The following is a 27,769-nucleotide window of genomic DNA, read 5'->3' as shown; positions in this document are numbered from 1 at the left end:
GTTTCTTCTAACAGTAAAACAAAGCTCTTTTCAAAATCTAAGCTTCCTTCTATTCATCTCCACCCCCAATAAAGTGTACATTGATTAAGTTAACATTGCAGAGAAGAAAAAAGTAATTATCATAGGAAGTGGGATGGAACAAGGTGATAGATTTTTTTTTCCTGTGCCAGGCCGTGAGTACTTTATATACGAAACTGGATTCACTTCAAGAATAAATTGAGGCCTAGGGAACCAAGATCGTTTTCTATTCTAAGTCAAATAATGTAGAGGTTAAACCACTGAAAAGAGAACCCGTGAACATTTTTGTAATTAACCTAAACTAAGGCAAACATTTTACCAATTTCCACCACACCCCTAAGCTAAACTTACTAACCATTAGGATTTGCTCCATGTCTAATATTTTCTATTTATGTAGTTTCTCTTCCTGCTAAGCTGGAAAAATTAAATATCAATTTTTAATTTTTATTTTTCAGTTTTGAAAACTGAAACAATTTTGAGAAAGTTAAAATTTACACGTTATGAATCAGTACTCTAATAATTAATTATTTTAATTAAACATTAAAAACTGCTGCCAGTTTTGAATATCAGTTTTTTCCCAATACTAGTGTAGAGGTAGTTAAATATGGAGAATGGACCCCACTGTGTACATTGTTCTTCTTCAATTTTTGTTGAATAATTTTCTTCTAATACTGGTCTATGTATCACATTCACAGAAATAATCGAAGGTTTTAAAACATTTATTTGATTTTTTCTTTTATAATATTCCAATTTGAATTTTATTCATAACAGGAAGAGTCTGTATAAAAATCTCTATATAGTAAAATGAGGAATAGTTATTTAATCATTTACTTTGTGAAGATGCCACAAAATTTTATTGAAAGTAGCTGAGTCAACAATTGGAAAAAATTTCTCTATATAGCTAATTAAATCACAATTGTTTCATCATAAAACAATTTTAACCACATATTTTAATAGTTATTAATTACCAATTTACTCTTCACCAAAGAATTATCAAAAGCACTTACACCTCTGTGATAAAAGAACAAATTTTATTCACAATTTGTCTAAATTCAACTTTTTAAAACTTTTCAAATTGTCCAAGTTGAGCTTCCTCATATTGTTCTCTTTTCACACTATTCTTCATACTGTCCGAATTATTATTACCTAAACTATTTGCCTATTTAATTTTCAGAATTGAGATTTTAAATAATGAAACCTTCTCAAATTTTATTCTTTATTATTATGTTTAAAACTTTTATTTTAGATTTGAGGGGTTCATGTTCAGGTTTGTTATGTAGAAAAACTCGTGTCACGGGGTTTGTTGTACAGATTATTTCGTTACCCAGGTTCTAAGCCTACTACCCAATAGTTATTTTTTCTGATCCTCTTTCTCCACCTACCCTCCACCCTCCAATAGGCCTCAATGTCTTCTGCTCTCCCTCCTCCCGCCCTCCACCCTCAGATAGACCCCACCGTGTGTTGCCCTCTTTGTATCCATTACGTTCTCATCATTTAGCTCCCACTTATAACTGAGCACATGGAATATTTGGTTTTCTGTTCCTGCATTATTTTGCTAAGAATAATAGCTTCTAGTTCCATCTATGCTCCTGCAAAGGACATGATAGCGTTCTTTTTTATGTCTGCATAGTTCCATGGTGTATATGTACCACATTTTCTTTATCCAGTCTTCCACTGATGGGCATTTAGGTTGATTCCATGTCTACGCTATTGTGAATAGGGTTGCAATGAACATACGTGTGCATGTGTCTTTACGACAGAACGATTTATATTCCTTTGGATATATACCCAGTACTGGGATTCTTGGGTCAAATGATAGTTCTGTTTTTAGCTCTTTGAGGAATCGCTACACTGCTTTCCACAATGGCTGAACTAATTTACATTCCCACCAACAGTGTATAAGCATTCCCTTTTCTCCGCAACCTTGCCAACATCTGTTACTTTTTTGACTCTTAATAATAGCCATTCTGACTGATGTGAGATGATAATCTCATTGTGGTTTTGATTTGCATTTCTCTAATATTCAGTAGTATTGAGCTTTTTTTCATTTGCTTGTTGGCCACATGTATATCTTCTTTTGAAAAGTGTTTATTCCTGTCCTTTGCCCACTTTTTAATGTGGTGGTTTGTTTTTTCCTTGTAAATTTGTTTAAATTCTATATAGATGCTAGATATTAGACCTTTATTGGATACATAGTTTGCAAAAGTTTTCTCTCATTCTCTAAGTTGTCTGTTTACTCTATTGATAGTTTCTTTTGCTGTGCAGAAGCTCTTTAGGTTAATTAGATCCCATTTGTCAATGTTTGCATTTGTTGAGATTGTTTCTAGTGTCTTCTTCATGAAATCTTTGCAGTTCCTGTGTCCAGAATGGTATTGCCTAGGTTGTCTTCCAGAATTTGTATACTTTTTGGTTTTACATTTAAGTCTTTAACCAATCTTGAGTTGATTTTTGTACATTGTGTAAGGAGGGGATCCAGTTTCAATCTTCTGCCTATGGCTAGCCAGTTATCTCAGCACCATTTATTGAATAGGGAGTCCTTTCTCCTTTCCTTGTGTTTGTCGGCTTTGTTGAAGATCAGATGGTTGTGGTGTGCAGCATTATTTCTGGTCTCTGTATTCTGTCCCATTGATTTGTGTGTCTGTTTTTGTACCAGTACTATGCTGTTTTGGTAACTGTAGCCCTGTAGTATAGTTTGAAGCTGGGTAGTGTGATGCCTCCTCCTTTGTTCTTTTTGCTTAGGATTGCCTTGGCTATTTGGGCTCTTTTTTTAGTTCCATATACATTTTTAAATAGTTTTATCTAGGTCTGTGAAGGATGTCATTGGTAGTTTTATAGGAAAAACATTAAATCTATGAATTGCCTTGGGCAATATGACCATTTTCATGATATTGATTCTTCCTATCTATGAGCATGGAATATTTTTTCCATGTGTGTCATCTCTGATTTCTTTGAGCAGTGCTTTGTGATTCTCATTGTAGAGATCTTTGGGCAATATGACCGTTTTCATACTGATTCTTCCTATCTATGAGCATGGAATATTTTTCCATTTGTTTGTGTCATCTCTGATTTCTTTGAGCAGTGTTTTGTAATTCTCATTGTAGAGATCTTTCACCTCCCTGGTTAGCTGTATTTCTAGGTATTTTATTCTTTCTGTGACAATTGTGAATGGGATTGCATTCCTGATTTGGCTTTTGGCTTGACTGTTGTTGGTGTATAGGAATGCTAGTAATTTTTGTACATTGATTTTGTGTCCTGAAATTTTGCTAACATCATTTTTCAGCTTAAGGAGCTTTGGGGCCAACACTGTGGGGTTTTCTAGATATAAAATCATGTCATCTGCAAACAGGGATAGTTTGACTTCCTCTCTTCCTATTCTGATGCCTTTATTTCTTTGTCTTGCCTGATTGTTCTGGCAAGGACTTCCAATACTGTGTTGAATAGGAGTGGTGAGAGAGGGGGCATCCTTGTCTTGTGCCAGTTTTTAAGGAGAATGCTTCCAGCTTTTGCCCATTCAGTATGATGTTGGCTGTGGGTTTGTCATAGATGGCTCTTATTATTTTGAGGTATGTTCTTTCAATATCTAGTTTATAGGGAGTTTTTAACATGAAGAGGTGTTGAATTTTACTAAAATCCTTTTCTACATCTGATGAGATAATCATATTTTTGTCATTGGTTCTGTTTATATGATGAATCACATTTATCGATATGCCTATGTTGAACCAACCTTGCATCCCAGGGATGAAGTCTACTTGATCACGGTGGCTAAGCTTTTTGATGTGCTGCTGGATTCAGTTTGCCAGTATTTTATTGAGGATTTTCGCATCGATGTTCATCAGGAATATTGGTTTGCAAATATTTTGTTGAGGATTTTTGCATCAATGTTCATCAAGGATGTTTGGCCAGACTATTTTTTATGTGAGTCCCACTTCTCCTCATGGGGGCAACCCCACAACCTGGGACTGCAGCCACCACCACCCCACCCCCCATCAGGGTTTTCAGGCTGGTAGCAACTTTACATTTTCCTGGGATGGAGCTCACAGAGGGAGAGGCTGGCTGCCATTTTTTCCGTCTTGAAGCTTCCGTTGCTATAACTTTCAGGTTCCGAAGAACAAGTAGTGATTAGGGTGTAGCATGGAAGGCACAGCACAGCTGACCCACTAGTTCTTTTAGTTGTGATGTGAGGCTGTTAAGTTGAGATCTTTCTAACTTTTTGATGTGGATGTTTAGAGCTGTAAGTTTCTCTCTTAACACTGCCTTAGCTGTGTCCCAGAAATTCTGGTATGTTGTATCTTTGTTCTTACTAGTTTCAAAGAACTTCCTGATTTTTGCCAAAATTTCATTATTTACCCAAAAGTCATGCAGGAGCAGGTTATTTAATTTCTATGTAATTGTATGGTTTTGAGTGATTTTCTTCTTATTGAATTCTATGTTAATCATATGGCATTCCGAGAGTGTGGAGTGTATGATTTCATTTTTTTAAATTTGCTGAGGATAGTTTTATGTCTGATTGTGTGATCGGTTTTAGAGTAGTGCCATGTGTAGTTGAGAAGAATGTATGTGTTGTTGTTTTGTGGTCGATAGTTTTGTAGATGTCTATCAGATCCATTTGGGTCCAGTGCTGAGTTCAGATCCTAAATGTCTTTGTTAATTTTCTGCCTTGATGATCTGTCTAATACTGTCTGTGGAGTGTTGAAGTTTCTCAATATTATTGTGTGGGAGTCTAAGTCTCTTTGAAGGTCTCTAAGCACTTGTTTTATGAATCTGGGTGCTCCTGTGTTGGGTGCATATAGATTTTGTTCAGTTAGGTTTTCTTGTTGAATTAAACCCTTTACCATTATGCAATTCCCTTCTTTGTCTTTTTTTTTTTTTTGAACTTTCTTGGTTTAAAGTCTGTTTTGTCTGAAATTAGTATTGCAACCCCTGCTTTTCTCTTTTTTTTTTTAAATTATACTTTAAGTTCTGGGGTACATGGGCAGAACATGCAGGTTTGTTACATAGGTATACACATGCCATGGTGGTTTGCTGCACCCATCAGCCTGTCATCTACATTAGGTATTTCTCCTAATGCTATCCCTCCCCCAGCCCCCGACCCCCTGACAGGCCCCAGTGTGTGATGTTCCCCTCCCTGTGTCCATGTGTTCTCATTTTTCAACTCCCACTTACGAGTGAGAACATGTGGTTTTTGGCTTTCTGTTCTTGTGTTAGTTTGCTGAGAATGACAGTTTCCAGCTTCATCCATGTCTCTGGAAAGGACATGAACTCATCCTTTTTTATGGCTGCATAGTATTCCATGGTGTATATGTGCCACATTTTCTTTATCCAGTCTATCATTGATGGGCATTTGACAACCCCTGCTTTTTTCTATTTTCCATTTGCTTGACAGATTTTTCTCCTTTCCTTTATCTTGAGCCTATGGGTGTCATTGCATGTGAGACGGGTCTCTTAAAGACGGCATACCACTGAGTCTTGCTTCTTCATCTGGCTTGCCACTCTGTGCCTCTTAATTAGGGCATTTAGTCTGTTTACATTAGAGGTTAATATTGAGATGTGTGAATTTGAATCTGTCATCATGTTGTTAGCTGTTTGTCAACTTGTTTGTGTAGCTGCTCTATAGTGTCACTGGTCTGTGTACTTCAGTGTGGTTTTGTAGTGGCTGGTAATATTCTTTCCTTTTTATATTCAGTGCTTCTTTCTGGAGCTCTTGTAAGATGGATCTGGTGGTAACAAATTCCCTCAGCATTTCCTTGTCTGAGAAGCATCTTATTGCTCCTTCACTTACGAAGTTTAGTTTGGCTAGATATTAAATTCTTGGTTGGAATTTATTTTCTTTAAGAATGTTGGCCAGGTGCAGTGGCTCATACCTGTAATCCCAGCACTTTGGGGGGCCAAGGTGGTCAGATCATGAAGTCAGGAGATCGAGACCATCCTGGCCAACATGGTGAAACCCCATCTCTACTAAAAATATAAAAATTAGCCAGGTGTGGTGGTGCACGCCTGTAGTCCCAGCTACTCGGGAGGCTGAGGCAGGAGAACTGTTTGAACCTGGGAGGTGGGGGTTGCAGTGAGCCGAGATCGCACCACTGCACTCCAGCCTGGTGACAGACTGAGACTCTGTCAAGAAAAAAAAAAGAAAAGAAAACAAAACAAAAGAAAAGAATGTTGAACATAGGCCCCCAATCTCTTATGGCTTGTAGGGTGTCTGCTAAGAGGCCCACCATTAGTCTGATGGGCTTCCCTTTGTAGGTGATTTGTCCTTTCTCTCTAGCTGCCTTTAACATTTTTTTTCATTCATTTCAACCTTGGTGAATCTGATGATTGTGTGTCTTAGGGATGACTTTCTTGTGAAGTATATTTTGGGGTTCTCTTCATTTCCTGAATATGAATTTGGCCTCTCTATCTAGGAGCAGAAGTTCTCATGGATGATATCCTAAAATATGTTTTCCAAGTTGCTTTCATTATGCTCATCTCTTTCAGGGACATCAAGGAGTTGTAGATTTAGTCTTTTTACATACATAATCCCAGATTTCTCAGAGGTTTTGTTTATTCCTTTTCATTCTTCTTTCTTTATTCTTGTCTGACTGTTGTATTGCAGAAAGTCAATTTTGTGGCTCTGAGATTCTTTCCTCAACTTGGTCTGTTCTGCTGTTAATACTTGTGATTGCATTATGAAATTCTTGTAGACTGTTGTTCAGCTCTGTCAGGTTGGTTATGTTCTTTTCTATACTGGCTATTTTGTCTGTCAGCTCCTGCATCATTTTATTGTGATTCTTAGCTTCCTTAGATTAGGTTTCAACATTCTCCTGAATTTCAATGACCTTCATTCCTATCCATAGTCTGAATTATATTTCTGTCATTTCAGCCATCTCAGCCCAGTTAAGAACCCTTGCTGGAGAACTGATGTGATTGTTTGGAGGAAAGAAGATGCTCTGGCTTTTTGAGTTGTCAGAGTTCTTGTGCTTGTTCTTTCTCATCTTTGTGGGCTGATGTTCCTTCACTCTTAGAAATTGCTGTTGTTTTGATTTTTTCCTTTTATCCTATTCGATGACCTTGGAGGTTTGATTGTGGTATAAGGTGAGTTCAGTCAACTGACTTTGTTACCAGAAGATTCGGGGGCAGTGGAGGCAGGGAGGGGCAAGGCTCAGTTCAGGGCTACTGGATTGCATGCTGTAACTCTGGGGAACTGGTATCTGGCTCCAACTTTGTTCTCTGGCTCATTGAGATTAAGAACATGCTGCACTGAAGGGACCAAGGTGCTCCCAGACCACTGGTCACAACACTCCCATGGGTGATGTCAGCCAAAGCACTTTGCAGTATGGTTGCAGTGGGATCCCTCCTCATTCACATGTACCAGCAGCATGGCAGTGGCAGGGTAGTGGGGTACATGCTCATCAGCTGTGGCAGGGTGCTAGCAGGTCCCAGATTGCTGGCCTTTGTGCAGGCATTCATAGCAGTGATCATGGCAGTATGACTCAGGGGATTGGGGGATCCCCACTAGCAACTGTGCATGCATTTGCACTGACAGTGGTGTTAGCATGGGGGTGGGGCACTGGTGGGTGCAGGACTATATGAACCTTCTGTGTGCATTCACACTGGTGGCAGTGTCTGTACATGGCTAGGAGTGGGTTTGTGTGTTTTGTGCCTAGTTTTGCACTGGCAGCTCCATTGCAGGGGCAGGGTGCTGGCAGGGGTGGGGTTGACGAGCTTAGTGCCTGCGAATGCTCTGATGTCAGTGGCTGTGTGGTAGGAGTAGGGGTGATGGAGGACACTCACGCTGCCAGCAGTGGCAAGGCAGGGTGCACACACACACATGTGCTGGCAAATTTTATTATTAAAAGCTTTAATTTCCTACCACTATTCTTTACATAAAGTCACCATAATTTTTTTTCTGGTTTTATGACATTTCAATCTACCCCACCTTCCTTGTTGAACTCAAGACACAGTGATAAAAGGGCTTCCTTCCTTTTAGAAGGGGAGCTTATTTCCTTTTTGAGGTCTGAGCTAAAACTTGATCTGTCCAACTGAACAGAAATATGAATGGCATAACACTGCCTTAAGGATATTTTAAACTTCCTTTCTTCCCAAACTTAAGAGCTTTGCAGTATAAACACATAGTGATACAAAATAAGTAATGTTAAGCTAAAGTCAAATTTGCACGAAGTTGGAAAAATTCCATATTCTACGTAGAGTTATAACAATTTTTAATTGAGCGCCACCAATCTCAGGCTTTAATATAATCATTTTAAAAAAGTAAATTTTGGCCGGGCACAGTGGCTGCTGCCTGTAATTGCAGCATTTTGGGAGGATTGCTTGAACCCAGGAGTTTGGGACCAGCCTGGGCTACATAGCAAGACCCTATCTCTACAAAAATATATAAAAAATTAGCCAAACGTGGTGTTGTGCACCTATAGTCCCAGCTACTGGGGAGGCTGAGGCAGTACAATCACTTGAGCCCAGAAATTCGAGGCTGCAGTGAGCTATGATTGCACCACTGCATTTCAGCCTGGGCAACAGAGCAAGACCCTGTCTCAAAAAAAAATTACATTTATTTAAGGTGTACAACATAACGTTATGGGACACATATAGATAATAAAATGACTACTATAGTGATGCAAAGTAACATGGCCATCATCTCACCTACTTACTCATTTGTGTGTGTATGGCAAGAACAGCTAAAATGCACTCATTTGGCAAAAATCTAAAATATAGTACCATTTTATTAACCACAGTCTTCATGTTGTGTATTAGATAGGTAGCCTTGTTCATCCTGATATTATACTTTGTAAAATATTCCTAAGGATATTAGACTTAATTTTTAATTCATATGGTTAAGAAAAAATAAAATCAATTATAGTTCTTCTACAATTGTCCTTGTCCTACATTATTTTGATTTTCAACAATGTCGAGAGACTCTGTTATCCTATGTATTGTCTAACTGCGCCAAGAATATGTTACTGGGAGAGAACTTGGAAACACAGGAATTTAAAGCCATATAGCTGGGAATCTGGGACAGGAGGGATGTAGAGAAAAGGAAGACATGGAAATAATACCAGAGAGTATCTGTCCTTTATGTACAGACATCTCAGAAACTTTTCAGTCATTAAGTCTCTCGTGGTTTTATAATTACCATTATTCAACTAAATGTGGGCCATCTACTCAAGTCCCCAGTGGACCATTCAGAAAATGGAACTTTTGTTGTTGCCCTTTTGTAACTACCTGGTGGCCCTTCACCCTGCTTTAAAATGTAATGTATTTTCTGAAGTGTTATCTGGTACCATTTAATGCTTCCAGTAGAAATATACTAATGTACTTATAAGAGTTTAACACTGCAATGAAAACTCCAAGAATCAAGTATTCTTTTAGGAAGCTCAATTAGTATGAACTTTTTTTTTTTACACACAGAGCTTTTTAAAAGTCATATATGACAAAATAAACTCATTATATCTTACAAATTATAGCTCTATATTTAAATTGAGAATCACCTCTAGTCTGAAATGTAAACAAAATAGTTGTCACGTACATATGCAGAAAATTTGGAGCTACTGATATTTAATTGATTTAGGCAACAGTTAAGTGGAATATCAAATAAAAAAGATGTGAGTGAAAGGAACTTTGTTAACTTATGCCATAATTAAAGTTCTGAAGGGAGACATTGGCCTACTAATTTCACCAAATAACTAATGGCACATAGAGAGACTAAGCCATTGAATGAATGGATGCAGTTTTAAACTGGCTAAGACCAAGCAATAGTGTCCTGACTTATGACCATTTTGTCCCACTCTCTCCATGTTCCAGTGAACGGCAGTTTTGTCTTATCCTTCCCTGTGGAGTCAGACATCGCCCCCATTGCACGAATGTTCATCTTTGCCATTTTACCAGATGGAGAAGTTGTTGGAGACTCTGACAAATTTGAGATTGAAAACTGTCTAGCCAACAAGGTGAGTGATTTAACATAAAATTAAAAGAACACAAATAAATGATACTGTAGGTGCCATCTATTTTACCCCAGAGAAAACTGAGTCCAGAAAAGTAAAATGAGTTGCCCAACAGTTCCCAACAAGTTTATGGCAGACCCAAATTTCTAGGGATCTAGTACAGCACTTTTTCAATTACACAAAGCTGCTACCAAATAAAATACAATCAATTTTGTGTTCATGATGCTCTTCTCTGCTGATTCAATTGTGTGAGTATGTAAAATGCTAAGACTCAAAAGTTCCCAAAACCTGAAGAATAAGTGCAAACACCTAGAATTACCTTATCATGTGTCAGAAATAAAAATGGCCATCTAAAAATCAAACAAGGTATCTATCCTTATTCTGCCTCAGTTATCTCCTTAGGACAAGACTAAGCTACCGAGAAGCTATATTTTGTTAAGATTCCCCACTTATGTAATAGTCATGTTTAAAAGAGTGAGTAAATTAATGTGTTGCCAAAGTATTAGATCATTTGGATCCTGTCTAAATAGAATCACTTTTGGTCACTGGAGTAGGTAAGCTTTTTATAAAATTAATACTTGCAAACATAAGGGAAGTCATGTACCTTTTAACAGATCTAACTATTTATGTCTCTAGAGTTGTTGGGATCTGTGAAAGTGGTAATAAGTGATTTACAAATTATTTTCTATTTTTAAAGTGAAGGAAAGTTGTAAAAATAGGTTTCTGACTGACATTACCAACATAGTCGTATGAACTGAATATAAGGGTGACTTAGGAAATGCAGGTGACTGCAAGATCACAGAAGTAGAGAAAACGCTGGTTGATGTTTCCTTCATTTCCCACAGGTGGATTTGAGCTTCAGCCCAGCACAAAGTCCCCCAGCCTCACATGCCCACCTGCAAGTAGCAGCTGCTCCGCAGTCCCTCTGTGCCCTTCGTGCTGTGGACCAAAGTGTGCTGCTCATGAAGCCTGAGGCTGAGCTCTCCGCGTCCTCAGTGAGTTTCCAGCGGCCTTGGGGACCAGGAAGGGCCATTCCAGAGGCTCAGATCAAGAAGCCTCTATTGGGAGTAGAATGTAACAGTAAAAATACTTACCACTTGCGGAGTACTTGATAGTTTCTCAAGCCGTCTCATGTAGGTTTTCTCACTTAATCTGCCCAACATTCCGGAGAATAATAGTCCCGTTTTAAGATTAGAAAAGTGGATTCAGTATAGTTGAGAGATTTGTTCAAGATAAGTGGCATAAGCTGAGATGTGATTCTGCAATTCTGAATCTGCCTGCAAGTTTGATTCCTTCTATGACACAGCTTCTATTTCTGTAAAGAATCAAATCTTAACCTCAGTTATTAATGTCTTACAGTGATCTTAATGAAAGCTATATTTTGTTAAGATTCCCCACCTATGTGATAGTCATGTTTAAAAAAATGAGTAAATTAATGTGTTGCCAAAGTATTAGATAATTTGGATCCTGTCTAAATAGAATCACTTTTGGTCACTGGAGTAGGTAAGCTTGTTACAAAATTAATACCTGCAGACATAAGGGAAGTCATGTACCTTTTAACAGATCTAACTATTTATGTCTGTAGAGTTGTTGGGATCTGTGAAAGTGGTAATAAGTGATTTACAAATTATTTTCTACTTTTAAAAAATGACCTACTACACCTTTGTTAGCCATGTTGATTCACAGACTAAAATTTTAATTATCTGCTTTTTACTATAGTTATATTAATTAATGGGGGTGACATTTGGCATGTCGTGATGATTTATTTATTTTATTATTATTATTTCAAGCTTACTACATGCTGGATCTATTGTAAAAGCTGGGGAAACAGAAGGAAACATATCACAGTCCTTGTCCTTAGAGAGAGGCAATAAAAAAAGGATATAGGTGGATCAGCAAAATAAAAGGTGAACATTGGTTAATAATTGCCATTTGGAGAAAATAATATCTAATATGGGATTTTTGAAGAATAATTATCAGAAGGAAGGGAAAAGTTCAGAAACTACTTGTCTAACCTATTTAAAACTAGATTACTCACATTTGGAATTTTTTAACATAATGCCAGAAAAAGTAATGTTATGATTTGATCATTGATAAAAAGTTATGAGAAATTTTATAGCTTTAACTCCCTCATGAATCACCATTTAAAAGGGTCAATCAACTTATCTGTTTGGGAGGTATTATTACCTTTCAATGTTGGTTGGTAAATTAGTAATATGAAAGTTTCTTTTGTTTATTCTAGTTTCTATTTCATGTCTATTAAAATTTTAAACTGTGAGATGACTATATCCGAGAACCCTGTCCTATTTTTAATTATCAAAATTAACATTCTTCAGGTTGGAGCATATCCACTAGTGCTCCCTGATCTGCAGGGGTGTGTCCCAAGACCTTCAGTGGGTGTCTGAAACTGCAGATAGCACTGAACCCAATGACCATCAGCTGGAACACATTTCTGTTCCTGTCTTCCACCCACAAATTTAATGCCTTTTCCATCTTTACAAAGCACTTATCGCATGCTGTAGCCATAATTTTTGTAGTTTGAGATCTGACAGCAAAACAAGCATGATTTTCTTTTTCCTTCTTAACAATTTGATAGACAGAAGATTCGTTCTTACCGTAGATCTTAGGAACCTCAGCATACATTATTTTTTCTTTCCTTATTAAGTGGAGAACTTTCACCTTTTCACCTAAAGGAAGCACTTTACAGCTTCTCTTTCACCTCCCAATGGCCAGCATCAATACTCTGGTGCACTGGGGCCATGATGAAGTAAAATAGGGGCGACCTGAACACAAGCACTGTGATACTGTGACAATCTTGTAACTGAGGATTCTAGGTGACTAAGGGGCAGGGAGTGGCTACAGTGTGGATCCACCAGAAAAACAGAGAATTCATATCCCGAGCAAGATGAAGCAGGAAAGTGTGAGATTTCGCCATGCTGCTCAAAATGGCAGCAATTTAAAAAGTATGAATTGTTTATTTCTGGATTTTCCATTTAATATTTTTGGATCACAGTTGACCACAGATAATGGAAATCTTGGAAACCAAAACCGCAGATTGGGGGATTGCTATAATCGAAATTTTTCTTGATCTTGATTTGTATTTTATTAATAGGTTAAAATATCTCCTCATAGCATAATAGTTATTATGCAAGAGAAAATGACTATATTTCTGTATTTTAGTTAGAAGAAACAACAAGAAATTAACCTGAAACAAGAAAACTTTGTCTCTGAGTGCTTTCTTTGGAAATATGCCTGATATTTTTACACTCTGTATTTATGGCAGTCTAGTCTAAGCTATTAATTTCAGCATGTAGTACAGGAATTTAGTCTACCTTTCAACAGTTTATGTCTGTCTTATTCTGTTTAGTCACATAAATTTAACAGTCACTTCAGTAAGGTTTGGTAAACTTTGAGTGTTGTGGAAGTGAGAAGGAATTATGAACATAACTGAAGATTTCAGATGATAAAGTTATAGAAACGTTTAAGCTTGGTCGCTTTGAATAATAATAAAAATCATTAGTTCTCCCAATATAAATAATACATGTTCATTTATGTACCTATTTAATTCTACTCAAAAACAAAGGTAAATAAAGAAGTAGAAAGGGTGTTTGTGTTAACTATCTACTGCTGCATAACAATTTTCTTCAAAACCTAGTGGCTTAAAACAATAAGCATTTATTATCACATGCAATTTCTGTGAGTCAGGAATTCAGAGGAGCTTTGCTAGGTGGGTCTAGCTTGTGACCTGTCGTGGTTGTGATTAACATGGCAGCCAAAGCTGCAGCCACCTGACAGCTTGACAGAGGTTGGAAGATCTGCTTCCAAGACAGGTTTCTTGAGAGCTATTGGCAGGAGGCCTCAGTTCCTCACCACACAGAGGTCCTAGGCCTGCTGGTGTCCCATAATGTGACAACTGATTTTCTCCAGAGCATGTGATCCAAGAGGGCTAATGCGTTCCAAGAGTGCTAAAGTTGCAATATCTTTTATGACCTAGGCCTGAAAGACATGTCCCCTCATTTCCACAATATCCCATTGGCTATAGAAGTCAACCCTATTCATTGTGCGATGAACAATGTTAGGGCATGAATACCAGGAGGCAGAGATTGTTGTGGGCAATTTTGGAAGCTGTCTCCACAGCCTGACCTCTGATCCCCAGAAATTCATGAGCTCTCACATGTAAAATATACCCTATCCTCTCTCTGAGATTCTCATTGTAAAATAGGAACAGCTCAAGGGCTAAATATCATTTAAATCAGGTCCAAATACAGATAATGCCTCTCAGGTGTGATTCCTCAGGTACAATACCTCTAGATACAAAGACATCGAACTAAAACGTACTCAAGTTATTTGGCCCCACACCCTCAACATACAATGGTGGAACTGGCATAGAATAATCACTGTTGACACTTCTGTTCAAAAAAGGGGAAACAAGAGGTACTCAGGGGTTACTCGTCCATAATTACTCTGAGATCAAGCCTGGCAAATGGAAGTTCTCTGACTCAATCTTACATCTGTCCAGGGATAAATATTCAGGCCTCTGGCCCTGCCCTGTGAGTTCTTGAATCTGTTGAGTCATCCATTTTCCATAAAAAGTACACTGCATAGACAGTGGTCTATCCAATATAATGGCATAAGTTCATTTATGTGCCTGTGTGGTTCTTTTATTTTTATTTTGAATATGGACTGTGTTTTATTTATTTATTTATTTCTTCAACTTTTATTTTAACTTCAGGGGTACAAGTGCAGGATGTGAAGGGTTGTTACATAGGTAAACATGTGCCATGGTGATTTGCTGCATAGATCAACCCATCACCTAGATATTAAGCCCAGCATCCATTAGTTATTCTTGTTGATGCTCTCCCTCCCCACACCCTACCCTCTAATAGGCCAGAGTGAGTGTTGTTCTCCCCCATGTGTTCTCATCATTCAGCTCCCACTGATAAGTGAGAACATGTAGTGTTTAGTTTTCTGTTCCTGTGTTAGCTTGCTGAGGATAATGGCTTTCAGCTCTATTCATGTCCCTGCAAAGGACATGAACTCATCCTTTTTATGGCTGCGTAGTATTCCATTGTGTATATGTACCACATTTTCTTTGTCCAGTCTATCATTGATGGGCATTTAGATTGATTCCATGTCTTTGCTATCGTGAGTAGTGCTGCAGTGAATATATGCATGCATGTATCTTTACAACAGAATAATGTATATTCCTATGGCTATACACCCAGTAATGGAATTGCTGAGTCAAATGATATTTTTGCCTCTGGGTCTTTGAGGAATCACTACACTTTCTTCCACAGTGGTTGAACTAATTTACACTCCCACCAACAGTAAAAAAGCATTCCTTTTTCTCTGCAACCTCACCAGCATCTGTTGTTTTTTGACTTTTTAATAGCAGCCATTCTGACTGGTGTGAGATGGTATCTCATTGTGATTTTGATTTGCATTTCTCTAATGATTAGCGATGTTGAGCTTTTTTTCATATGTTTGTTGCCTGCATGTATGTTTTCTTTTGAGAATTGTCTGTTCATGTCCTTTGCCCACTTTTTAATGGGTTTTTATTTCTTGTAAATTTGTTTAAGTTCCTTGTAGACTCTGGATATTAGGCCTTTCTCAGGTGGATAGATTGGGAAAATTTTCTCCCATTCTTTAAGTTGTCTGTTCACTCTAATGACAGTTCCTTTTGCTGTGCAGAAGCTCTTTAATTTAATTATATCTCATTTGCCAATTTTTGCTTTTGTTGCAGTTGCTTTTGGCATTTTCATCATGGAATCTTTGCCTGCACCTATCTCCTGAATGATATTGCCTAGATTTTCTTCAAGGGTCTTTATAGTTTTGGGTTTCACATTTAAGTATTTAATTCATCTTGAGTTAATTTTTGTATATGGTGTAAGGAAGGGGTCCCATTTCAATTTTCTGCATAAGGCTAGCCAGCATTCCCAGCACCATTTATTAAATAGGGTGGCCTTTCCTCATTGCTTGTTTTTGTCAAGTTTGTCAAAGATCAGATGGTTGTAGGTTTGCGGTTTTATCTCTGAGTTCTCTATTCTGTACCGTTGGTCTGTGTCTGTTCTTGTACCAGTACCATGCTGTTTTGATTACTGTAACCTTGTAGTAAAGTTTGAAGTCAGGTAACATGATACCTCCAGCTTTGTTCTTCTTGCTTAGAATTGTCTTGGCAATTCAGGCTCTTTTTTGGTTCCATATGAATTTTAAAATAGATTTTTCTAATTCTCTGGAGAATGTCAATGGTAGTTTAATGGGAATAGCATTGAATCTATAAAATACTTTGGGCAGTATGGCCATCGTCATTACATTGATTCTTCTTATGCATGAGGATGGAATGTTTCTCCATTTATTTGTGTCCTGTATGATATCCTTGAGCAGTGGTTTGTAGTTCTCCTTGAAGAGGTCCTTCACTTCCCTTGTTAGCTCTATTCCTAGGTATTTTATTCTTTCTGTAGCAATTGTGAATGGGAGTTCATTCATGATTTGGATCTCTGCTTGCCTGTTGTTGGTGTATAGAAATGCTTGTGATTTTTGCACACTGATTTTGTATCCTGAGATTTTGCTGAAGTTGCTTATCAGCTTAAGAATCTTTTGGACTGAGATAATGGGGTTTTCTAGATGTAAAATCAAATAAAGATAATTTGACTTTTTCTCTTCCTATTCGAATACAATTTATTTATTTCTCTTGCCTGATTGCCCTGGCCAGAAATTCCAATACTATGTTGAATGGGAGTGGTGAGAGAGGGCTTCCCTGTCTTGTGCCAGTTTTCAAGGGGAACGCTCCCAGCTTTTTCCCATTCAGTATGATATTGGCTGTGTGTTTGTCATATATGGCTCTTATGAGGTATGTTCCTTCAATACCTAGTTTATTGAGAGTTTTTAACATAAAGGGATGTTGAATTTTATCAAAGGCCTTTTCTGCACCTATTGAGATAATCATGTGGTTTTTGTCTTTAGTTCTTTTATGTAATGAATCGCATTTATTGATTTGTGTATGTTGAGCCAAGCTTGCATCCCAGGGATGAAGCCTACTTGGTTGTGGTGGATAAGCTTTTTGATGTGCTGCTGGATTTGGTTTGCAAGTATTTTGTTGAGGATTTTTGCATCAATGTTCATCAGGGATATTGGCCTGAAGCTTTCTTTTTTTGTTGTGACTCTGCCAGGTTTTGGTATCAAGATGACAGTGGCTTCATAGAAGGAGTTAGGAAGGAGTCCCTCCTTTTCAATTTTTGGAATAGTTTTAGTAGAAATGGTACCAGCTCTTCTTGGTACCTATGGTAGAATTCAGCTATGAATCCATCTGGTCCTGGGCTTTTTTGGTTGGTAGATTATTTATTACTGCCTCAATTTCAGAACTCGTTATTGGTTTATTCAAATATTCAATTTCTTCCTGGTTCAGTCTTGGGAGGGTGTATGTGTCCTGTAATTTATCCATTTCTTCTAGATTTTCTAGCTTATGTAGACAGAGGTGTTTATAGTATTTGCTGATGGTTGTTTCCATTTCTGTGAGGTCAGTGGTGATAGTCCCCTATCATTTCTGATTGTGTCTACTTGATTCTTTTCTTTTTTTCTTCTTTATTAGTCTAGCTAGCAGTCTATCTATTTTATTAACTTTTTTTCAAAAAACCAGCTCCTGGATTCATTGTTTTTTTAAGAGGATTTTTCACGTCTCTATCTCCTTCAGCTCAGCTCTGATCTTTGCTATTTCTTGTCTTCTGCTAGCTTTGGGGTTTGTATGCTCTTGGGTCTACAGTCCTTTTAGTTGAGATGTTAGGTTGTTGATTTGATATCTTTCTAGCTTTTGGATGCAGGCACTTAGTGCTATAAATTTCCCACTTAACACTGTTTTAGCTGCATCCCAGAGATTGCAGTACATTGTCTCTTTGTTCTCATTAGTTTCAAATAACTTCTTGATTTCTGCCTTAATTTCATTGTTTACCCAAGGGTCATTCAGGAGCAGTTTATTCAATTTCCATATAGCTGTGTGGTTTTGAGTGAATTTCTTAATCTTGCGATCTAAGTTGATTGCACTGTCATCTGAAAGACTGTTATGATTTCAGTTCTTGTGCATTTGCTGAGGAGTGTTTTACTTCCAATTATGTGATCAATTTTAGAATAAATGCCATGTGGCAATGAGAAGAATGTATATTCTGTTGAATTTTGATGGAGAGTTCTGTAGATATCTATCAGTCCACTTGATCCAGAGTTGAGTTCAGGTCCTAAATATCTTTGTTAATTTTCTGTCTTAATCATCCGTCTAATATTGTCAGTGGTGTGTTAAAGTCTCTCGCTATTATTGTGTGGGAGTCTAAGTCTCTTTGTAGGTATATAAGAACTTGCTTTATGAATCTGGGTGCTTCTGTATTGGGTGCATATATATTTAAGATAGTTAGCTCTTCTGGTTGAATTGAATCCTTTACTATTATATACTACCCTTCTTTGTTTATTTGATCTTCGTTGGTTTAAAGTCTGTTTTGTCAGAAACTAGGATTGCTTTTTTCTGTTTTCCATTTGCTTGGTAAATTTTCCTCCATCCCTTTATTTTGAGCCTGTGTCTGTCCTTGCATATGAGATGAGTCTCTTGAAGAAAAGCATACTGATGATGGGTCTTGGCTCTTTATTCAGCTTGCCATTCTGTGTCTTTTAACTGGGGCATTTAGCCCATTTACATTTAAGGTTAGTATTTTTATGTGTGAATTAGATCCTGTCATCATTATGCTTTTTTGCAGATTTGTTTATGTGATTGCTTCATAGTGTTCTGGCCTGTGTACTTCAGTGTGTTTTTGTAGTGGCTGGTAATGGTCTTTCTTTTCCAAAAGTAGTGCTTTCTTCAGGAGCTCTTGCAAGGCAGGCCTTGTGTTGATAAATTTCCTAACCATTCACTTGTTTGAAAAGAATCTTATTTCTCCTTTGCTTATGAAGCTTAGTTTGGCCAGGTATAAAATTCTGGGTTGGAAATTATTTTCTTTTAGAATGTTGAATATTGGCCCCCAATTTCTTCTGGCTTCCGTGGTTTTGGCGGAGAGATCCACTGTTAGTATGATATGTTTCCTCTTGTAGGTGACCTGGCCTTTCTCTCTAGCTGCCCTTAACATGGTTTCTTTCATTCTGACATTGGAGAATCTGACAATTTTGTGTCTTTGGGTTGATCTTCTTGTGGAGTATCTTACTGGCCTTCTCTGCATTTCCTGAATTTGAATGTTGGCCTGTCTTGCTAGGTTGGGAAAGTTCTCCTGGATGATATCCTGAAGTATGTTTTCCAACTTGGTTCCATTCTCCCTGTCTCTTTCAAGGATCCCAATCAGTCATAGGTTTGGTCTTTTTACGTAATCCCATATTTCTCAGAGGTTTTGTTCATTTCTTTTCCTTCTTTCTTCTCTATTCTAGTCTGCCTGTCTTATTTCAGATAGATAATCTTCAGGCTCTGAGATTCTTTCGTCCTCTTGGTCTATCCTGCTATTGATACTTGTGATTGCATTGTGAAGTTCTTGTTATGTGGTTTTCAGCTCCATCAGGTCAGTTATGTTCCTCTCTAAACTGGCTATTCTGGCTACCAGCTCCTGTGTTGTTTTATCATGATTCTTAGCTTCTTTTCACTGGGTTACAGCTCAGCAAAGTTTATTATTATCCACTTTCTGACATCTACTTCTGTCAATTCTTAGCCTCAGCTCGGTTCCGTGCCCTTGCTGGTGAGGTGTCACAGTCATCTGGAAAAGAAGAGACACTCTGGCATTTTAAGTTTTCATTGTTTTTGAATTAATTCTTTCTCATCTTTGTGAGCTTATCTACCTTTAATCCTTGAGGCTGCTGCCCTTTGAATTAGATTTGTGTTGGGTCTTTTTTGTTGATGCTGTTGTTTTCCGTTTGTTTGTTTGTTTTTCTTTTAACAGTCAAGCCACTCTATCATAGGGCTGCTGAGGTTTGCTGGGGGTCCACTCCAGACCCCAGTTGCTTTGGTTTCTCCCATACCTGGAGGTATCACCAGCAAAGGCCACGAAACAGCAAAGATGGCAGCCTGTGCCTTCCTCTAGAAGCTCCATCCTGTGGGGGTACTAACCTGTTGCCAGCCCACATGTAACTGTTGGAGGTGGCTGGAGACCCTCATTGGGAGGTCTCGCCCAGTCAGGAGGAATGGGATCAGGGACCTTCTCAAAGAAGCAGACTGGCTGCTTTTTGGTAGAGCAGGTGGGCTGCATTGGGTGGGATCCTTCCTCATCTGGATCACCTGTATTCTCCAAAGCCAGCAGGTTGGAGTGGCAGATTCAACCAAACTGCAGAGATGGCAGACACCCCTGCCCCCGAGGAGCTCGGTCCCAGGGAGAGATCAAAGCTCTGTCTTTAGAAACCTGGCTGGAGTACGTGAAGCCCCCACAGAAAGGTCCCACTCGATGAGGAGGAATGGATCAGGGTCCCACTTAAAGAAGCAGTCTGATCACAATCTGGCAAGGCAGCTGTGCTGCATCGTGGGGGACCCTTCCTCATCCAGACCATCTGTATTCCCCAAGCCTGCAGGCTGGAGTGGCTGAGTCCTCAGAACCACAGAGATGGCAGCCACCTCTCCCCCCAGGAACTCAGGTCCATCTCAGGTGGACTCCAACCCACTGCCGTTGGCTGGCTGAGATTCCAAGACAGTGAGTCTTAACCTGTGAGGTGCTGTGGAAGTGGGGTCCACAGGATGATACTCTTCGGCTCTCTGAATTCAGCCCCCTTCCTAGGGATATATACAAACAGATTTCCTGCCTTTCCAGGGATCCCAGGGCTGGATTACGTAAAACTCCAGGGTTTCTGTGTGCCTGAGCAGCTGCTCTGCCAAGACTCCACATAGCTCTGTGTATGAGACCCAAGGCCCTGGTGGCGTGGGCTCACAAGGGTATCTCCTGATCCATGGGTTGCAGAGATCCTTGGGAGAAGTGTGATTTCCCAGGCGAGGTCGCACAATCACTCACCGCTTCCCTTGGCTGGGGGTGGGGGTTCCTTCCGTTGCCCTCCCCCACCTCCACCCCTGCTGCTTTTCATTGTTCTCTGTGGCTCAAGTTGCTTGCCTAGTCAGTCCCAATGTGAGAACCTGGGTATTTCAGTTGAAGGTGCTGAATTTAATAAGCTTTTTCATTTCACTCCGTAAGTGCTGCAGACCACAGCTGCTTCTAATGGGCCATCTATACGATTTTCTGTCTGAGAATAAGCCTGAGTAGACATAGATGTTTAACAGGTGGCAATAATAATATGTAGCTAAATTCCTCAGGGCATTATGTATTAATTAAACACAGATGCAAGTTAGGTCTTCTTTCTATATTTGGTCTATTTTTACCTCTAGACTCTACAATGAAGTTTTAATTAATCCTTCATAGCTTAAGATTTTGTTAATCTTTGGAAGCATTTTCCCAAGTAGGTTTTATTTCTTTATAACAAAACAACACTGTTAAATATACGGAAAATCTTCAACTACCTGTAAGGTACCAACTACATGAACGTACTCAAGAAAAGATTGGTGATAATTATTTTATTTCTCTCAGTTCATTCTATTTCAAAAGAAAAGTAAGCAACAGTTCTGCCTTTGATCTCCCCACTGCTACAGGTATATAATCTGCTAACTGTGAAGGATCTCACCAATTTTCCTGACAATGTGGCCCAGCAGGAGGAAGAACAAGAACACTGTCCCCATCATTTCTTCATTCGTGATGGAGTCTTCTATGTTCCCTTATCAAGTAATGATGAAGCAGATATTTATAGCTTCCTCAAGGTAAAATTCTCACTACTTATTAACATGCTGGCTTGTGATTTTTTGAATGTTAATAAAACTCTGTATCTATTCATAATCTTAGTAATTATGTAGACTTGCCTCTCCATTTTTCAGCAGAGAAAAATGAAGCCAATAAAAAGGTTAAAGTCTCTTGTCAGGATCACATAAAAGCTCAGTTTGTGAGTCAGGGCTAGATCTAACCTCTGCCTATTCATCTGGATACTTTGTAGTTATATTTAGGGTTTTTTTTTGCAAACTAAAAAATAATGAATAAAGAATAAAATCTTAATAATCCATAAGTTTGGTAATTGTACTACTCTATATTTACTGTCAAGTGTTTCGCCATAGAGTTAATATAAGGCTACTGGAATTACATAGGGCAGTCTCTAAGGATAATATGTTTTATATATTCTAATCAAGCTTACAAGTAGATTGAATAATTATTTTTTTCCAGGGGATGGGATTGAAGGTGTTCACTAGCTCAAAAATCCGAAAAACAAAGTCGTGTTCAGTCATCCCCTCCACGTCTGCAGGAGCAATAGGTCAAGGATACTATGGAGGTAAAATAGCAATTTGCTTTTAATTTTATTTCATGTCCAACGATATTACTATGCCCAAAATGCTAAAATGAGATAAAGTAGCCCTATTTCCACTTTATACACACAAAGAAACCAAGATTCAAATTAATTGTTTCTTGCTGAGGTGACTTAGCTGGTGATAGCTAGAACTGATCAGAGATTTTTTTTAGACACATCAGATACTTCAGGGTACAAAATCAATCAGATAAAATACAAGATTCTGATGTACCATAAGAGAGGGAAAATGCTGACAATGGAAAGAAAGAATATTTCTGATTATGGAAACAGGAAAGACGTTCATAGGGATGCTGTATTTTAAAAAACATAAAGAAGGACAAAGGGCTTCACTGGTGACAAGAAACAACGTGAACATCACAGAAATATCTCATAGTCCATGGCCAAAACCACTATTCAAATAGAGCAGCCTTTTTCAACACCCTTGAACTTATTAAAACATCTGTCCCATCACCAGGTCTGCTTACACTTGAACACTACCCAGCCATTTGTCATCCCTCTCTCATGAATCCAACTCCCTTTTTCTCCAAAATATTCCTGACATCCATCTGCTAACAAATATTTATATGCTCGGATTGCAAACCAGAAGTCCTATGTATGAAGTGGGTGTGTCATATCTCCTCTCTAAGCCTCAAATCCTTCATTAATAAATTGAAGGAATTTGACTAATGGCTCTTCAAGACCTTGCAAAATGCCCAATAAGATAACTAAATATAATGTGCCAACACAAATTAAGAACTTTGATTGTTTAAATAGCATTTTCTATGTTCCTTGGCATTTAAGATTAATATCCATCTTTAAATGAGCTTTATTATTAAGAAAATGACACCTTTTAAAGGGCCATGGACTGTTTATCTCTAAGTATACCTTCAATGATAGCACAAATTTCAAACAATTTCTCAAAAATGGTAAATATGATTTTGTCATGTAACTAAGATGTTATATAAATAATGAGAATAGAGAATAAGGGAAAGGAAAATAGCCATGAGATTTACATAGAACAAACTTCAAGTTTAAACCATGGAGGTTTTGGGGGAAGGAAATGTTCTTGAATTTATTAAAAATGGAATTGGGGGCATATAATAACACTCAGGAAAAAAAGAGCTTCTAAAACGTGTGGTGAATACACAACAGGGATTGAAATGATTAGCTATAAATGAATCAGGTATATGAGGAAATAAAAGAGCTAAGAAAACTGAAATATCTTGTGAAATTTCTTGATAATAACTTCAGCAAATGAAGCCATTTCCATGACTATTTGGGAAGCCATCATGCACCCTGAAAGTGTTTGATGCTATAGAACAGTACATATGAAGAAGATAAATTCAATAGCGTTGGTAGCGCCTAAAAGAGAAGAAGAGTGAAAGATAATAATTAAACTAAACAAGGAACTAAAATTATGCTAGACAATGATAGACATGGCTAGTACCTGAAACTATAAAAATTAAGAAGTTACAAATTTAAACTCATGTGTTCAATATTTACTGACATAGTTTCTGATTATATAACAAACATTATGAACAAAACTATTCAACTATGTGAAGGTTATGTTCTAATAGACACAGAGAGAATATAAACAAAATAAGCAAGTAAATTATATGGCTCACTATAAGGTCATAAATACTATATGGAAAAAATCAAGTAGGGAAGGGATGTTGAGACTGAAGGAAGTTGCAGATTTAAATGGGTGGGGGTCCGTAAAGATCTTAACAAGAGAGTGAAATTTGAGCAAAAACGTGAAGGAAGACAACAAGCCATATGACTCTCTGGAAGAAGAGTATTATAGTCATAGGAAACAATATCAATAATAGAAAATACTTATGCAGTGCTTTCTATGCTCCAGGAGATAGATAATAGGGAGATAGATGATTGATAGATCGATGGATAGGTATAGATAGATGAGTTTAGATAGATTTCCTTGATTCTTGCAGTAGCCTTATAAGGTAGGTATTTTTAACATCATTTTTCATATGGAAAAACTGAGGGCCCGAAAGGTTAAATAACTCAGCCACTAAGATCTCATAGCCAATAAGATGTTGCATGCGGTAGATTCAAGTCAGGGGGTTTGATTCCAAATCTCATGTTCATAACCTCCTCACTAGTCTATCTCTCAAAGGCTTTGATGTGAGAGTATGCCTGAAATACTCTAAGCAGCGAAAGGGAACCAGTGTGATTGGAACAGAATGAATAAAGTGTGAGCAGTTGGAGACAGAGATCAGAGCAATACTTGAGGCCACATTGTGTGGGGCTTGTAGGTCATAGTAAGGACTTGACTTTTATACTATGAGTGAAATCAGAAGCTTTTCAGAAGAGGAGTGACATGATCTTATATGTGTCTCAATCACATTAGATTCTAAATTAAAAGAAAATTTTCAGGGCTTTTTTGTTTTTGTTGTTGTTTGCTTGAAGGTATTAAAGGTCAAAAAAAAAGTATTACAAAGCTGGGTTAAGCAGCCCTTTTTAAGCCATGAACAGAACATTTCATTGAAAGTATTTTGGGATCATCAACAAAACAGAGTATAAGTGGCTTAGTCCAGAGTTCAACACATTTTCATGAAGTCAAATGGGGAAAAGAAGCAAGAAAAAAAAAAAGATTTTTGTCCTGGGAAACTGATTTAAAGGCATTTACTATAGAGATGATTAGTTGTGGCATGCAGAAGAATAAAACTTTGATGCAGAGACTATGAAAGGATACATGGAAAGTCAAGTTGACAGTAAGAGTAGGAAGGATATAGCCATGGTCCACCAAATGGAGTTGAAATAACACATAATGCCATGGTTTGTTAACTGCAATAACTGGAAGAGTTGGAGGGCCCTTGACATATCCAGTAGAAAATGGAAAACAGTTCATTTAGGTGCATCATCCTTTTAGATATTTCAATATTTAAGATAAGAGTGAAGACAGAGAAGACAGAACATCAGTGAGAAGTCAGAGTCAGAGATAGAAATCGTTACCACTTGGAAGGACATGGGGCAAGAAGGTGTATGACATTCACTAAAGAAATTACTACTGATGCTTTCTTCAGTGGAGAAAACTATTAGGGTGAGATTGCTAGAAATATATTTTTCCTTATAAGTATTCTTTCACAAGGTATTTCTGAAATATCAGATGGGATACATGGAGGGAGATCTTAAATCAAATTCAATTAGTAAGCATGATTTCAGGCACAACATGGACAAAATTGCTTTCATGTCTAGCTCTCCACCCTCTCACGTTGGTAAATGATTTCTTTGTCTAAACCATACAGTCATTCCAAATGGAAATATCTGTTTTTGACATCTGAATTGTTTATTTCAGATGTCAAAAAATAAGTGGAATAAAATCTAATGCTCTAATCTTATTCCCCAGAGAACAACAGTTTTGCAAACTTCCATACAGTAATTTAATGTAAATTTAATGTAAATTTAATTTATGTAAAAGTAATTTAATGTAAATCATTAAATTCTGTTCACTCCACTGGTAATTTCATTTTCAGTATAGCAACCACTCACAATGTCTAAAGAGCATTTTACAATTCCTGCTCAGTTTCTCTAAGAATGAAGCAATACTGTCTCAATTTCAAAATTGGTCCTTTGCCGCAAAACCCATAAAACTGTCTCCAAGTGATCTTGTTTTTCCAGCTTCCATTCACATCAAATTATGCTATGTCTAGGATACATAGAATTTCCACCTTTGACAAAGACTCCTCTCTTTTCAGGGAATGAGGGATCACAAAGTATTTCCCAAGTTCTACAACTTCTACAAGACTTTTAGGACAGTCTGAGCAGGAAAACTGAAAATTTTGTTCTCTGACGTCTCACATGTGCACCATGAAATTAATGAATGTTTTTCCCTAACTAGACAATTTTCTCTTACTTTAGCAGGTCTAAGAGTAGTAGAGAGACCATATGTTCCTCAATTAAGCGCATATAATATGATACCCTTAAATAATGAACAAAGTTCAGGGCCAGTCCCTGAAACGGTGCGAAGCTATTTTCCTGAGACTTGGATCTGGGAGTTGGTGGCAGTGAAGTAAGTAACTTTACTTTCCTCTATTTGCTGGAGGGGAGGGAATGTGGTTCCTCCAAAATTTTCAATTCTAAGATAATCTTCCTGAAAAGTTCTGAATAATTATCTTAACCTCTTACTTTTTAGGATAGACCTAAGTAAAATGCTGCAATTGCATAGGCTTATTAATACAATTATCTCAGTGCTGAGCAATTCTAAAATAATTATTTCTGATACTGTCAAATAGTAGACATGAGAACTATAAATATTCAGTTCTATATGTACTGTTTAATGTCATTCAGGGAGCCTTCTGTAAATATCAGGGCTGGAGTAGGCACGTAAACAAATCAGGCTACATTAATCCAGTGGTCTAATTGTTGGTCATGATTCTTAAAAATGCTTATTTATGGGATTATACAATAGCAAGGGAAGTTAAGGACCAAAATGAATCGCAATTCAAATATTTTTATTCAAAGTACAGACATGTGGGATATGATCATTTGTTGATAAGGGGGAGAGGTACCATTTAGTGGCTTTCATTTTCCCAACTCAGATCCCAGGACATAATCTAGTGTTCACATGAATGCACACACCCATATACCCTTAAGTGGATTCAGTTCTTGACATTAGCTTTATGCATATTAATTCTCACTTGAGAAAAGCTGGCTTACATTCATTATTTCTGTTCTTCACTTACCCTCCTCCCCAGCTCATCAGGTGTGGCTGAGGTGGGAGTAACAGTCCCTGACACCATCACCGAGTGGAAAGCAGGGGCCTTCTGCCTGTCCGAAGATGCTGGACTTGGTATCTCTTCCACTGCCTCTCTCCGAGCCTTCCAGCCCTTCTTTGTGGAGCTCACAATGCCTTACTCTGTGATTCGTGGAGAGGTCTTCACACTCAAGGCCACGGTCCTAAACTACCTTCCCAAATGCATCCGGGTAAGGAAAATGAGGGTGAACAGGAAAGGTGGGTAGAACAAAAGATTCCTTTGATCAGTCAGCTACTGATTCTGTTCCTGAGACTAAGGATAATTCAAGGGAGTGTGTGTTGGCACTGTGAATAATTAGTGCTATGCAAAGCAGGACATGATCAGAAAGATAATACAATGATATATGTGCTATGGATGCTTAAAGCATGGCTCTCTAAGCCACACCTTGCTTCTCTATTTCTTAGCACTTGCAGAATTCTTTGTTGCAAGTTAGGTTATATGCCAGGAACATTTTTGAAGCTGATACACAACTCAGCTTTCTCAGTTCCACGAGAGTCATTCTCTAACCCCTCATCTTGAAATCTCCAAAATATAGAATTTTAATTTATCTTATAGCACTTATCTCTTTGTAAATTATGTAATAGTGGTTGTATATAGATCATCTTTCTTGTGACACAATATCCTCAAGATCGGGAGCCTCTCATCTACAATTCCCAGTGTTTTATGTCTTGTATGGATTAGACATGTAATATATGTTGTAAGAAATAGGAGAAGAAAGGAAGG

At 37.8% G+C, this 27,769-nt stretch overlaps 1 protein-coding gene across 1 annotated transcript in view; it reads left to right on the top strand.

The window, feature by feature from the left end:
* Positions 1–27,769, top strand: part of LOC100444401 (PZP alpha-2-macroglobulin like) — a 59,972-nt gene that overhangs the window by 16,392 nt on the left and 15,811 nt on the right. The window contains exons 14-19 of the mRNA XM_002822875.2: positions 9,811–9,953; positions 10,796–10,945; positions 21,532–21,696; positions 22,151–22,256; positions 26,151–26,301; positions 26,987–27,215. Coding sequence (XP_002822921.2) covers positions 9,811–9,953; positions 10,796–10,945; positions 21,532–21,696; positions 22,151–22,256; positions 26,151–26,301; positions 26,987–27,215 — 944 coding nt within the window. The remainder of the gene's footprint in view (positions 1–9,810; positions 9,954–10,795; positions 10,946–21,531; positions 21,697–22,150; positions 22,257–26,150; positions 26,302–26,986; positions 27,216–27,769) is intronic.

This window comes from Pongo abelii, chromosome 10 (genome assembly GCF_028885655.2).
Source record: "Pongo abelii isolate AG06213 chromosome 10, NHGRI_mPonAbe1-v2.0_pri, whole genome shotgun sequence".
NCBI lineage: Eukaryota > Metazoa > Chordata > Mammalia > Primates > Hominidae > Pongo > Pongo abelii.
This window is presented reverse-complemented; position numbering and strand designations above follow the sequence as displayed.